This window comes from Hypomesus transpacificus, chromosome 1 (assembly GCF_021917145.1).
Source record: "Hypomesus transpacificus isolate Combined female chromosome 1, fHypTra1, whole genome shotgun sequence".
Taxonomy (NCBI): Eukaryota; Metazoa; Chordata; class Actinopteri; order Osmeriformes; family Osmeridae; genus Hypomesus; species Hypomesus transpacificus.
Window position 1 is genome coordinate 3,643,234 of NC_061060.1, and position 14,694 is coordinate 3,657,927.

Sequence of the window (14,694 nt, forward strand, 5' to 3'; positions counted from 1 at the left end):
ATTAGTCCACCAAAATGTCAAGAAACTCTTAATCGTCCTCGGTTACAGATCAGGGTCACGCTAGAACAGTTCTAGGCTCACCAACCAGGAACCAGACAGCAGCCTTCCTATATCCCTGTCGAGCACTTTAACATAAGGCAACAATGATGACACTTTGAAATGTTGGTGAACTATCCCTTTAAGGGGCCGACTTCCAGGAAGAGCAGGTTGGTGCTGGTGTTCCTGCAAGGTGGTGCTGGTGTTCTTGCAGAGTGATGTGTTGTGGATGATACAGACAGAGGTGGTGTTCCTGCAGGGTGATGTGTTGTGGATGATAGAGACAGAGGTGGTGTTCCTGCAGGGTGATGTGTTGTGGATGACACAGACAGAGGTGGTGTTCCTGCAGGGTGATGTGTTGTGGATGACAGAGACAGAGGTGGTGTTCCTGCAGCTGGTACTCTGTTTCCCTCTAGTGGTGCACCTCTTCTAGCTCACCGCTAACATGTAGAAGGGATGTGGAGGAAGGGAGGGAAAGATAGAGATAGATAGAGTGAGAAAGAGATAAATAGAGACAGACAGAAAGAGAGACGGAGAGGGAGAGAGAGAAAGTATATGTTGCATAAAAAGTAATATAGTTAGGAATAAGAATGTGGCACACAACAAGTCCAAGTGTAAATACCACAGGCACATGAACTTTAATAAATATTCAACATTAGGTTTGTGATATGTACAGCTATGGTACAGACAGTTGCCTGGGTCACAGTTGGTCCCATAATAAACCAGATACAAACAGAACGCACCCTGAAAGCTTCTATTGGAGAATGCTGTCGATACAAAAAGGCATTTATTCATTTTTTTTCTTTTTTAGCTTCTAAAAAATATGATACACATTAATAAGTCAAGATTCTGTGATGTTGTTTTGGCACAGAAGAGGACTAAACATTTCCAGAATCATTGATTCACTCACAGAGCTGCACATGGCAGCAGGGGTGACCAGACACAGCAAAATGTGTTTCGCTCAGAGATACGGGCACTCCACAGTCCAGTTTGCTATGTTGCTTATTGTGTGTGTGTGTGTGAGTCTGTGTGTGTGTGTCTGAATCCCAGCAGCCAGCGGTTAGGCTAGCTGATATAAAGTCAGTCTGCCACAGCAGAAGTCCATCTCTATAAGAGAGAACAGAGGGGTTTTAGGACCATGGGGGGCAGTCAGGTGCTGTGCCCTCTCTTCATGCGGAGCAGGAAGTTTCTCTTCTCCTCCAGCAGCTCCTCGATACGTTTGTTGCGCGTGCGTTCCCGTAGGAACACTCTGCGCCGCGCGATTTGATTGGTCTGGGACAGGTAGCTGTCCCCGCCCCCCAGCCCGACGGGGAGATGGATGGCGTTGCTTTCCTCCCCAGTGGACTGGGCAGGACTCTGCTCTGTGGTTGCCATGGTGATTGTTGTCAGAGATGCAGTAGTGGGGGTCAGTTCTGGAGGGGGCGTCTGGGTTTCCATGGGGACAGTGACACTGAGAGGGATGTACTCTGGTAGGTCTAGCCAGGTAGAGGTGGTTAGATCTGACCAATTATCACTGAAAACAGTGGGGACAAAGACTGTGACATCATCATTACCATCAAACATCACAGTTCCGCTGGATATTATGGCATCATCACTGTAGGGCAAGGTTCTGCTGGGAATTGTGATGTCATCCCCACTGTGTATTGCGACATCACCACTGCTGGAATCTGTTATGTCGCCATAGGGTGAGGTTACACTGGGGATAGGAGAATCGTGAAAGGGAATGGTTCCACTCGACATTGTGACTTCATCAAAGTAAATGGTTTCGGTGGGGTTTATGACATCATCGTTGAAGAGGTTGCTGGGAGCTGTGGTTCCAGTCCATGAAATGTCATAGAAGATTTCACTGGGTGTCAAGTTAGTATTGTTACTGATGTAGGTCATATTGACAGTTCTAGAACTGGTGTGGTGCATGCTAGGAGTTGTGGTATATGTGCCAGTGCTGGACCGGAGGGTAAACGAAGGGTTCTCCCTGGTCGTGTGGTAGGCTGGGGTTGTAGTGGTAAATTCTGACATTTGTGGCAGAGAGTTCTTTTGTGGAACAGTTTTTGGTGGAGGGTCATGTTTTTTAACTTTAGTTGGTTGAAAGGTATTTTTCGAAGATAATTTTGGTGGAGGGTCATATTTTTTTACTTGTTCTGGTCTAGGAATCTTCTTTTGAACTGGTTTTGGTGGAGGGTTCTTTTTTTGAACTGGTTTTGATTGAGGGTTCTTCTTTGGAACACTTTTTGGTTGAGGGTTCTTCTTTGGAACAGTTTTTGGTGGAGGGTTCTTCATAACAGTTTTTAGTTGAGGGTTCTTCGTAACAGTTTTTAGTTGAAGGTTCTTGTTTTTAGCTACTTTTGAAGTAATGTTCTTCTTAGAACCTGGTTTAGGCTGACTAGGCTGACTCTCTTTTGGAGGTTTTGTCTGAGAGTTCTTTGCTGTGACTTTTGGCTGAGTCTTCTTTAGAACAGTTTTTGGTTGAGGGTTCTTTTTTAGAACTTTTTTGGGTTGAAGATTCTTTTTAGGAACTTTTGGGGGTTGAAGATTCTTTTTAGGAACCACTTTTGGTTGTGTAGACTTTTTTGGAATTGTTTTTGGTTTAGGGTTCTTCTTTGGATTTGTATTTAGCTTGAGCTTTAGGAGTGGATCACTTTTCTGGCTGTTCTTTGGCTTTGACTTGGTAACTATTACGGGTGTGTGTGTGGTATATTCAAGATCCATAGTTGTCTCTCTGTGTGTGGTATATTCAAGATCCCTTGTAGATGGTGTGTGTGTGGTATCTTCAAGATCCATAGTTGATGGTGTGCTATATTCAGAAGCAATAGTTGTACGTGTGTGTTTGGTGTGTGCTTGTATGTTTGTGGTAGATGCAGGTGTGTGTATGGTGTGTGTAGGTGTGTATGCTGTGTGTGTAGGTGTTTGTGTTGTGTATGCAGTTTGTATAGGTGTGTGTGTTGTGTATGCAGTTTGTATAGGTGTGTCTGTTGTGTATGCAGTGTGTATAGGTGTGTGTGTTGTGTATGCAGTGTGTATAGGTATGTGTGTTGTGTATGCAGTGTGTATAGGTGTGTGTGTTGTGTATGCAGTTTGTATAGGTGTGTGTGTTGTATATGCAGTGTGTATACGTGTGTGTGTTGTGTATGCAGTGTGTATAGGTGTTTGTGTTGTGTGCGCAGTTTGTATAGGTGTGTGTGTTGTGTATGCAGTTTGTATAGGTGTGTGTGTTGTGTATGCAGTTTGTATAGGTGTGTGTGTTGTGTATGTAGTGTGTATAGGTATGTGTGTTGTGTATGCAGTGTGTATAGGTGTGTGTGTTGTGTATGCAGTGTGTATAGGTGTGTGTGTTGTATATGCAGTGTGTATAGGTGTGTGTGTTGTGTATGCAGTGTGTATAGGTGTGTGTGTTGTATATGCAGTGTGTATAGGTGTGTCTGTTGTGTATGCAGTGTGTATAGGGGTGTGTGTTGATGTCGGTGTGGGATCCCGGTGAGGACTGTGGTCTCTTATCTCAGGTGGGGGCAGAGGGGCAGGATGGGAGGTGACCATGGGTTGACTGGTGGTGAAGGAGGTGGAGACCCCGGTGGTGGAGGAGGTGGTGACCCTGGTGAGGAAGGAGGTAGTGACCCTGGTGGTGGAGGAGGTGTTGACCCTGGTGGGGGAGGTACTGGAGGGCGGGAGGGTGTGTGTGAGGGTGGAGTTACTACAGGACTTGCAGCACATCCTCTGGTACCCCGGCAGAGAACAGTAGTTCTTCAAAACCTCCATCCGGCAGAACACTGATCGGTCTCCGTGACAACGCTGGCCTGTTTGGGAAGAAAACACAGAGATCTGAGAGTGTGTGCGTGTGTGTGTGTCTGTGTGTGTTTATGATTGTGTACACCATACTGAGTGCAGAAGAGAAGAAGTAAAGCCAGACCATCAGCAGAAGAGACAGGAGAGGGAGGAGCCCCAAGCACCCAGAAAAGTAGTTGTCATGGTGACCACCCTGAGAAGTTGTCATGGTGACCACCCAAAGCAGTTGTCAGGGTTGCTACAGCAGTTTAGTCCAGAGAGCAAGCCAAACAGGATTGCCAGGTTAGTCCAGAGTAGAAAGCGGTTAAGAGGAATATTCTAATGCTGACACCTCACATATCTGGGTAATTATTCTCTGATATAGCCTAAAGTTTTTATTTTCGGATTAAGCATTAATATGTCTGTATGTGGTTGGTGGCTGGAGGCTTGGACACTACGGTACATCTCTAAGAACCTGTGTTGAGAGAACCGTTTCAACATTTTTCCAACTTTTTTTATTCATACAACTTTTGCAGTTGATAATGACAGTTAAGTGAAACCATGAGATGACCCCTCAATATAGATTCTGTTCATAAGAAAAAGAACTCAGGTGTATTGAAAGTTCACAGTTACTTTGGTAAAACACTTCATTACTTGGAAATCAACCAATCAGTTTCATAGTCAATGTATAAATAAAATGAATAGATTACATAAAATAATACGATATTGTTTTGTTGTCGTTGTCGAATAAATAAAATACAGAATTTCTATGACGATGTAAAAACTGGAATGGCACGTGTTAAGTGTCATATGAAACATTTACAAAACATTAATAAAGTTTCCCTGATAAAATCAAAGTGCATATAGACGCAGTGCACGTGGTCCGTCTGAATGCAGCCCAACGTCAGTCCGACACAGGGCTAGCTACACACAGCTGACCAGTGAAGCCACAAAACAGTTACCCATATTATATAATATTATAGTTTCTTTTTTCCATAAGTAAGAAGATAACAGTCATGAAGGTTATTAAATACAGTCAACACCAATGTTTATATACAGGATTGCAGTGCCATGTCAGGCCTGGTCTCACCCCAGCCATGTTGCACTGAACCTCAGATAGCTCGCTACGTAGTCACAACAGAAACATGAGCTCACGACACAGAACCACCAGCCTCAAGGGGGCTTAAACTCCCGAGCCCCCGAGCAGCCCCGCCCACTTAGGGACCACACAAGGCCAGCGTGCCATTGGTCAATGGAGTCTTAATGGTTGGCATGTGAGTTTGTTAGTCGGTCGAAGCTGCCTCTATTCTGGGTGATTGATAAACTTGTATGAGTAAAGCCATCTCCTTTCACAGATAAATGCCGTTACATTCAATCCAAGATAAGGCATTGTTCATAATGGGTGATGGTGGTGGTCTGATAGACAAGACGGATGCTCTCTGGTGAAGATTCATGAGGTATTTCTGTGTCTGGTCTGGATGAGAACTAGAAGCCAGGATGAATAGTAACACACCAACACACAGATGCACGGACCCAGACGCAAACACAGCCACATTCACGCAGATACACACACACACACACACACACACACAAAGACGCATTTACAAAGATGCACACACACACAAACGCGTGAAACGTTTGCGAACGTGCAAACACACTCTCAACGTTGCTCTCATTCAGAACGAAGACATACACACACGCGCACGCACGCACACAAGGATGAGTTTATATGCAGAACATTCACATACATACACACACACACACACACACAGCCCCTCCCTCAAGTGACATCGGGTGAGGAATGTGAAAGGACTGTTCTGAATGACAGAAGCTGATTATTTCCCTACAGAACTGAGGAGCAATGAAAAGAGACATGACCCTCTGAGACAGTGGAGAGGCAACCTGCTGACCAAGTCCTGCATACAGTCCGTCTGTACTTCCCCTCCTACCCTCCGCTCTTACCAAAGATTTACTTCCGCATTCATGTAAAATCAATAAAAAAATACACTTAACAGTCAAGGATCTCATCGATCAATAGCAGTCCAAAGGTTTAGGCAAATAAGCTCAAGCTTATTCATGGTACAACATCGTTATTCATATTATTGTTACTCATATAGATTTAGATTTATATATATATATACTGTATATAAATACAAATATATTTATAGATGTATTTGTTTAAAGTTTGCAAGCACAAATAAGCTGCATTTCTTGAGCTTGAGTATAACAGTCAGAGAGAAGCTGGCTGATGAGATGGTCTGACTACCCTGCTGAAGTGGCCTTCATCCAAGCCTCTTCACCTCTCAGCCAAGCCCCACACCAAAACATCTAAAGGGTTGCCTACATCATTTCCTGTTCCTGTGCAGACTTTTTGTCAGCATGAGAATGGAACCAGAATAATGGTTTGAAACCCCCTCTTTCATTCCAGAATCGACCCAGATGGGAGATGAACACTTTAGTAGATATGTCCTCATTGTGATCACGTTCACAATAAAGCTTTCCGGTTTCTTTTTGAAACTTTTTTTTTTTTTTCTGTCTTCTTTTCTTGTGGTTGTTCTCACACCTGTCTCCCTAACACGGCGGAGCGGAAACAAAAAAACAGCCGCCCGCGTCTGAGGAGCGTAACCGAGGCAACGCACAGCCCGCTCGCTCAAAACGTAGCCGCCCCCGACAAGCCGCTCTCACCCGACAGCCGCTCGTCTTTACCCACAATTCCCCTTTCCACTCAAAGTTTTTTAAAATGTTAATCTTTTAGATTTCGACTGTCCAGCGGTTACAACACAACGCTCCACACTGTAGACAGAGATAGAGAGAGAGAGACAGAGCACAGACAGGAGCCAGGGCAGTCTCTCCCACACAGAGAGAGACAAGACCCCCCCCCCCTCCCCCCCCCCCCCACAGAGAAGGTGAAAGCTGGCGCTCGCACAGGGGCGCGGCCACAGGCGGGGGCGGGGGGGTCAGGGGGCGAGCCCGCCCCTGAAGGAGAGGAGCAGAGGTGGGCCCAGGGCCCACAGCATAGGGGCGAGGCCGGCCCGCAGGCGGGGCTGACGGCTGAACAAGGAGGTTTTACGGGAGGAGATGCGCTGGTTGGGGGAGTTTGGGTCCGGACGCGACAACCACTGAATCAGGATGTTGCCGTTCTTGCTCTGGTCGGAGGAGCCTTCTGCGGAAAGATACGCACACACACACGCACACACACACACACACAAAGACACAATATACACAAATTCAGAAAAACAGGAAAATAAAGAGCATTGCTGAAACATACCAATACAACTCTATTATGAATATTCAACAATAATAACAGTTATTTGTAATTGACTTAAAACTTGAACTTAGTGTTTGTGTGTGTGGATACTGTATGGCAGCCCATAATAAGCTGGACTCACTGAGGCAGGGTGCTAGGCGACAGGTGCGGACGTTCTCTGGTCTCCTCTCTGAACACTTGTTCCTGGTGTCTGGCATGCCACAGCTGACCACCCTGCGCTGGGTGCCGTTACCACACGACACCGTGCACTGGACACACACACACACGTGTTAACAAATGACACCAAACACTGGACACACACACACAGCAGGAAGTCATCGGACACACCTGTGACCAGGGCCCCTCCCTCCACTGGCCAGGGCAGGGCTGGCGGTTGCAGGCTTGGCGTGACACGGGTCGAAGGTCGTTGCAGTACTTCATGTGGATCTCTCTGGGGGCCTCGTTCCGGAAGGTCTGGACACACGTGACGGAGCGCTTCTGAGTGCCCGTGTCTCCACACACCTTGCTGCAGGCCTCCCAGGAACCCACCACCCACCTACACAACACAGAGAACACTCACTACCTCCAGGGATGCTGACAAGAAGCCACGCACATGTACTGAGAGAGAGACAGAGAGAGACAGAGAGAGAGAGACAGAGAGAGACCGAGAGAGGGGAAGAGACAGAGAGAGAAAGAGAGAGAGAGAGACAGAATGAGACAGATAGAGACAGAGAGAGAGAGACAGAGAGATACAGAGTGAGAGAGAGGGAGAGAAGTAGAGAAAAAGAGATAAAGGAAAGGCAGGGGTATAGATGGTAACGTACTCAGGTGGTGGACAGGCCTCCTTGTTGCAGTCCTGAATGTCTGACAGAGGGACCTTGAGGTTCTTACAGAAACGTCTTTGGACCATCTTACTGTCTGCCCTCCTCCTACAGCCATACCGAGCAATCTGCTTACCTGCGGGACAACACACACACACGCACACACACACAGTTGTAACAGACAGCCCCTACAGACATTGCTAGCTTTGTTCCATTGAAATACCTCCTCCCCCCATCCCCGAGAGACTTCCTGTGCTAGCGGTGTTACATTGAAATACCTCCTCTCCCCCCATCCCAGAGAGACTTCCTGTGCTAGCGGTGTTACATTGAAATACCTCCTCTCCCCCCATCCCAGAGAGACTTCCTGTGCTAGTGGTGTTACATTGAAATACCTCCTCTCCCCCCATCCCAGAGAGACTTCCTGTGCTAGCGGTGTTACATTGAAATACCTCCCCCCCATCCCAGAGAGACTTCCTGTGCTAGCGGTGTTCCATTGAAATACCTCCACCGCAGAGCCGGGAGCAAGAGGACCATTTCTTGAAGGCCCATTCGTAGGCAGAGTCCTCCTCCAGTGTGTTGCTCTCGATGGTGGTCAGCTCGTCTGCGTTGATGATGTACTTATAGGACAGGTTCACCTCGTCCTCACCATAGATCCTCACCTGGACAGGAGGCACACATCACACACACACTTTCATTAGATACATCCTACATACATGAGCTGTTTACTCAGCGTATACTTTCACTTACTAAACATACCTTATACTTTCATCATACTGAATTAGAACTGAAATAGATGTATCGTAACAGAATTGGACTACAGGATATGTGGGGTGTATGTGTGTGTGTGTTTAGGCATGTAGGTATGTGTGTATGTGTGAGTGTGTGTGTAAGTGTGAGTGTGTGTGTAGGTGTGTGTGTGTATGTGAGTGTGTGTGTGTGTACCATGACGAGGACTCCATGCCGGAGAGGCCCGTTGGTCTGCAGGGTGTCCTTGTCATTGTCATTGTCATACTCCCACTCCACGCCCTTCTCGATGACAGAACGGGATTCTGGGTAATCTCCCTCAGCGTTCAGGAAGAACTGCCCCGACACCAGGTTCTTCACCGCTGGGTAGCATAACACACTGGTCAGACACACACACACACGTACTGAAGGCACGCACGCAGGCACACACACACACCCTAGACAAGACAGTCGTGGGTACCTAGAACATGCGAGGTAGCCTTCAGCTCCTGGATCAGCAGGTGTCTTGCTCCTCGTGGAATCTCCAGGACTTTGAGGAAACCTGGAAACAAGGGTGATTTGATGACAGGGTTATACACTGTCCACCTCTGCTGTGAGAGACAACCTCTCCGAACAAGTCATGACATAACGAGTGATGAACATGTGATCACGTCAGATTCAACGAAAAGTCATCCATTTGACGTGTACACGTGTAAAAAGTGTGTGCGACCAGTAGAAGGCTTCTGTGACCAGAAGATGCCGTTTGTGACCAGTGTGTGACCAGTAGATGGTGTGGTATGTCAAGTAGAGAGGGTGTGTGTGTGTGCGGGTGTGTGAGTGTGTGTACACACCTTTGTGAGTGCCGTGTTTCTTGGCGATGCGGTTGATGTTGTCTTTGATGGTCTTGCAGCTGGAGTTGTCTCCACCACACACCCCACAGTTATCCTCCTGCTGAGGAGACCCCACTGAGCCATCACAGCCCACTTTCTGGAAACAAACAAACAACCAAGTGAACACAAACATTTACATTGTAGCCTAGCTGTTGACTTGTTACAATATACACACCAGAATACATTGTCAATTACACATTTTGTCTCTCTCTCTCCCTCTCTCCCTCTCTCCCTCTCTCCCTCTCTCACCTCACACTCCCCGCGCACACACACGCTGAAGTGGTCTTTGTAGGAGCATCGTGTTCCATCCGTCACCATCCTCTGCATGGACACCACATCCTGGGTCTCCTTGGACTGACAGTGCAGGTGGCAGCGCTTGTTGGCTGGTCACACACACATTACACGCACACACACACACAAACACACACACACATTACATATAAAGATCATATACTGATTTTACAGTAAAGGTAAGAAAAAAACTCTTGGCAGATGTAATTCAACTGATTCACTAGTTCTGTGTCCAGGGTTGGGGGAGGAAGGACTTTTAAATGAAGTTCCAAGACAGGATTGTTTTTATAGGTGGGTGGTTCCATACCACTGAGCTAAACTGCTGTGAGAACCCCCTCCCCCCGCACACTCTCTCTGTCCTCCCCAGCCCTCCTCCCCAGCCCCCCCCCTCCTCCCCAGCCCCCCCCCCCCCCTCCCCAGCCCCCCCCTCCCCAGCCCTCCTCCCCAGCCCCCCCCCCCCCTCCCCAGCCCCCCCCCCTCCCCAGCCCCCCCCCTCCCCAGCCCCCCCCCCTCCCCAGCCCACCTCCCCAGCCCCCCCCCCCCTCCCCAGCCCCCCCCCCTCCTCCCCTCCCCAGCCCCCCCCCCCCTCCCCAGCCCCCCCCCCTCCTCCCAAGCCCCCCCCCCCCTCCCCAGCCCCCCACCTCCTCAGCCACCCCCCCCCTCCCCAGCCCCCCCCCCTCCTCCCAAGCCCTCCTCCCCTCCCCAGCCCCCCCCCCTCCCCAGCCCCCCCACCTCCTCAGCCACCCCCCCCCCTCCCCAGCCCCCCCCCCCCTCCTTCCAAGCCCTCCTCCCCTCCCCAGCCCCCTCCCCTCCCCAGCCCCTCCCCTCCTCACTGTCAGGGTGCTCATATGGCAGCCAGGTGTGCTTGCGGTTGTAGAACTCGAAGCGGTCGTTCCAGACGCGGCACTGCTGCTCCCTGGGGTCGCTGTCCAGCTCGTCACACGGCTCCTTGCTGCACAGGCGGAACTGGTAGGTGGCCCCCGCGCATGTCCGGCCCCCGTTAGCTGGCCTGGGGGGCGAGAGGGCAGAGCAGGGATGAGGAAGCTGGCTGAAAACACTCAAACTACAAGGTTACAAGCTGGGAACACCCCCAGTAGATAGAGAGAGAGAGAGAGACAGCGTGAGAGAGAGAGACAGAGAGACAGAGACAGAGACATTTCCCCCCTCACACACGCCCACACACCGGCCCGAACTCAGAAACACACACACACAGATGTGAGACGTACCTGGGGTTGTCACAGTCGCGTGTGCGGAACTGCACCCCTCCCCCGCAGGAGCGTGAGCACTCCCCGTACTGGCTCCACGAGCCCCAGTTCCCATCCTGCTTGATGATGTCAGGGGTCAGCCAGATGCAGTGACCTTTGAAGCAGTGCTGCCATTGGAGGAGATACAGGAAGTTAGAGCACTGACAGGGCACAGAAATAACCAATGTGTGTGTGTGTGTGTGTGTGTGTGTGTGCGTGTGTGCGTTCTTATATACTTTTTGATTATTTTAATAAATAATGTTATGTTAGTGTCATCTTATATGTACTGTTTCCATACTGTATATGCATGTGTGTGTGCGTGTGTGTGGGTGTGTGTGTGGGTGTGTGCGTGTACCTTCCCGTCTCCACACATGGTACCGTCGATGGGTGGTCCCTTCTTGGTCTTGCAGAAGAAGGGGTTGTCAGGGTGACTGCACCAGAGCTGCTTACAGGGGTCATAGGTCCGGTACTGCAGAACACAGAGACAGAACCTCCTCACACACACACTCCAGAATAGCTCCTCACACACACTCTAGAACCATCTCACACACTCTAGAACCATCTCACACACACTCTAGAACCATCTCACTAAATCTAGAAGATCCTCACACACTTTACAACCTCATCATACGCACTCTAGAATCTCCCATCACACTCTTTCCGGAACACAGTAGAACACTGTCGCCAGAGCACCACAACATTCTCTAGAACACACCAGTGAGAACACCTGTATACAAGACACCACAGCAACAACATCCTTACGCCAGCGGACTGTACTGTCCAAGGATACCAGAACAACAGCTACATTAACAACAACAGCAGCAGTCAGAGTCCGCTCTAACCCCGGCCCCGCCCTGGCCCCGCCCTGGCCCCGCCCCCCTGCCCTGGCCCCGCCCCAGGACACAGAGAGCAGAAACTGGAACTGTCTGCAGATGACCACACAAGATGCAGCTGGAGCATGCACACCAACCAGAGACGGAGAGGAGGAGAGGGGAGGAGGGCAAACTCAAAAGGTCAATTGACCAGTCATAAAAATAGTTCTCTGAAAAAGTGTTGACCTTGGTTAAACCTCCCCCTCTTCCCCCCCTCTTCCCCTCCTCTTCCCCCCCTCCTCCCCGCAAGATGGCCGATCCCCTCCTGACCACTGTGACCCCATGTGACCTCTCTGGGAGGTGTCACACCAAGGTCAAGGGTAAGCCCACGTTTGGCACTGCTGACAGCCTGGCAAGCAGGCACTCCAGCCAGCAGGATCCTACAGCCTGGTGACAGCCTGCTTCTGTCAGGCTGCTGTTAGATCAGATTAGATCAAACTTTATTCATCCCAGAAGGGAAATTCAGAAGCTATATTTACAGTATTTAGCATATTTACAGCCTGGTTAACAGCAGATGCTTTAATGCTTTAATTCTTGCTGGGGAAGAAGTAGATGCTTTTCCAGCCTGCTTCAGCTGTTTTTCTAGACCTTACTGACTGTTTGTCTGTGGACTATAGCAGGAAGGTCATCCATACCAGCTGTTTTATTTACCACCTGTTTTTTGTTCTAGTACCCAGCAAAACCACCAGGCTGCCTGGAACCCAGCAGAACACGTTCTGAACGAGATGATGGGCACAACACCAAGAAATCAAATCGACAAAGAAACAAAGAACACCTAAAATAAAGACGTGAATGTTAACAAGTTAGAGCAACGATCTGTAGAAAGAAAAACATAAAGAGGGCGGGGCACACGTTTCAGGAAGGGGAGGGGTTACCTTACCTGTTGTCCTGTTTGGCCAACCTTTTGCAGCTGAGGGGGAGGGGTTTGACAAGAGAATAGAGGGTAATCTAGCAAAGCGTGCACAGCCCTGGTGACCATAGGCTAAGGCAGCTGTCAATCAAGCTGTAGCATTCAGTTAGTCAAGTTAGGTCCGGAATGTGCTGAAGAAGAATGGATCCACCCCGAGCTAAACATACCATAATACCTCACAGTGTATCAGTGATACCGTGACACGATGCTAATGCAACCTTCCTCTGACCCAGAGCACCTCTCCAGGGACAACGCCACAGTAGAGTTCTGGGTTTCATGGTAGGTAAGGTGGGTGTCAGCGTGGCGTTGTCATGGTTACAGTATCGGGGTGTAGGCGGCCAGTGTCTGGGTGTCGGTGTGCGGTGTTGTCGTTTGCTACAGCGTTGTCATGGTTACAGTGTTAGGGTGTAGGCAGGCCGGTCTCACCGCGGTACACATCATGTAGCCTACTCCGAAGTCGAAGCGACACTGCTCGTTCATGGAGTAGTGCAGGCCCGGCAGCTGAGGCAACGACGGCCAATTATGGTCAAACGGGTCGTCACGGAGACAGTCGTAGGAACTGGGGGGGAGGAGCCAAAGCAAATATCACACATGACGCTATCACGACTTGGACTGCCACTGATGTTTGTCACGTGACTTCCATTTGGGTGTGTGTGCATCTGAGGATGGGTGTAGGTGTGCGTGTGGGGATGCAAAAGTGTGCACGTGAGTGTGTCTGTGTGTGCCTGTGTGTGTGTGTGTGTGCCTGTGTGTGTGTGTGTGTGCAGCTTGGCAGCTTACTGCAGGTATCTCCCCAGCTCCTGCTGGCTGCAGCGGGACCAGTGGAAGCGGTGGAAGGCCGCCTGAACCAGGGGAGCCATGATGCTGCCCATGTGGACCTCCTCCCCACAGCGGTTCCCCTGGCCGTCATGCTCCATACCCAGCCTGGAAGGAGAGGGCAGGAGAGGGTCAACAACCACAACCAGGAGAGGAGAGGACGTGCTTCCTCGTTCCTCTGCTCTTCTCTCATTTCATGTGTGTGTGTAGATGTGTGTGTAGATGTGTGTGTGTGTGTGTGTAGATAGATGGGTGTGTGCGTGTACTCACACATGTCCGGTCTCATGGGCCACCACGAAGGCGGATGAGAAGCCGTCCTCGTGATTCAGGGTGCAACTCCTCACTGGGTGACACATGCCCGTCACCGGGGCGTAACCTAGGCAACAGACAGGCAGCAAACACGGCCTCTGCATCAGACCGTGACCTTTTAACTTTTAATACAGAAAGTCTCTCTGCCCATCTCTCTCTCTTTCTCCCGCTCACTCTTTTTTTCTGCACCACCCCCTTAATCTCTCTCTCCCTCCCCCCTGTCTGACTCTATTTCTGTCTTTCTCATTACCTCTCTGTCTCCCCTCATCTCCCTCTCTCTCCCCCATCCCTCTCTCCCCAAAAACCTTCCATTTCTCCCCCATCACTCTCTTACCCCACAATCCACCCCTTTTCTCCCCTAATCTCCCCCCTCCCCTCCCTCTCTCCCCACCCTCTGTCTCACCCTGCATGCCGGTGGGTCCAAACTCCTGGCGTGTGAGGAAGATGGCGTGGTCGTGGTACTCAGCATCCCCCGTGTCCTGCTTCTGCTGCAGGAAGGCCCAGCGACACACGTTCTCCAGGCTCTGGGACGGGTTCCCCAGCTCGATCAGGGACATGGACTGAGGGGGTGGGGGAGGGGGGGGGGGGGGGATCAGTGTTACAAGCAGAAAGCTCTGACGTGTTTTAAATGAGGCCAGAACTTGAACCAAGCAGCCGGATCCCACATAGAACCCCCTGACAGAACCCATGTGTGTGTTCCTCTCTAGGCTGCAAGGAGCTGGGAGGAGCCGGGAGGAGCTGGGAGGAGCTGGGAGGAGCTGGGACGAGGAGCTGGAAGG

General features: G+C 50.0%; 1 protein-coding gene across 1 annotated transcript; it reads right to left on the reverse strand.

The window, feature by feature from the left end:
- Nucleotides 1–1,185: 1,185 nt before the first annotated feature.
- LOC124470457 (A disintegrin and metalloproteinase with thrombospondin motifs 2-like) lies at nucleotides 1,186–14,472 on the reverse strand. The gene is made up of 19 exons (XM_047024366.1): nucleotides 14,319–14,472; nucleotides 13,877–13,982; nucleotides 13,571–13,714; nucleotides 13,217–13,349; nucleotides 12,761–12,790; nucleotides 11,364–11,477; nucleotides 10,991–11,136; nucleotides 10,598–10,773; nucleotides 9,723–9,856; nucleotides 9,435–9,570; nucleotides 9,065–9,145; nucleotides 8,803–8,966; nucleotides 8,363–8,519; nucleotides 7,864–7,996; nucleotides 7,388–7,595; nucleotides 7,182–7,308; nucleotides 6,863–6,955; nucleotides 3,416–3,824; nucleotides 1,186–1,549 (listed from the first exon to the last, which is right to left on the reverse strand). Exons 1-19 carry the CDS (start codon nucleotides 14,470–14,472, stop codon nucleotides 1,186–1,188), a joined length of 3,009 nt encoding a protein of 1,002 aa, XP_046880322.1.
- Nucleotides 14,473–14,694: the final 222 nt, after the last annotated feature.

Coding starts and splice junctions, on each gene's coding strand:
- LOC124470457 (XM_047024366.1), bottom strand. CDS start 14,472: ATGTCCCTGATCGAGCTGGGGAACCCGTCCCAGAGCCTGGAGAACGTG. Junction 13,715..13,876: donor GCCCATGAGACCGGACATGT/GTGAGTACACGC, acceptor CTCTCCTTCCAG/GCTGGGTATGGAGCATGACG. Junction 6,956..7,181: donor TCGCCTAGCACCCTGCCTCA/GTGAGTCCAGCT, acceptor ATCTTTCCGCAG/AAGGCTCCTCCGACCAGAGC.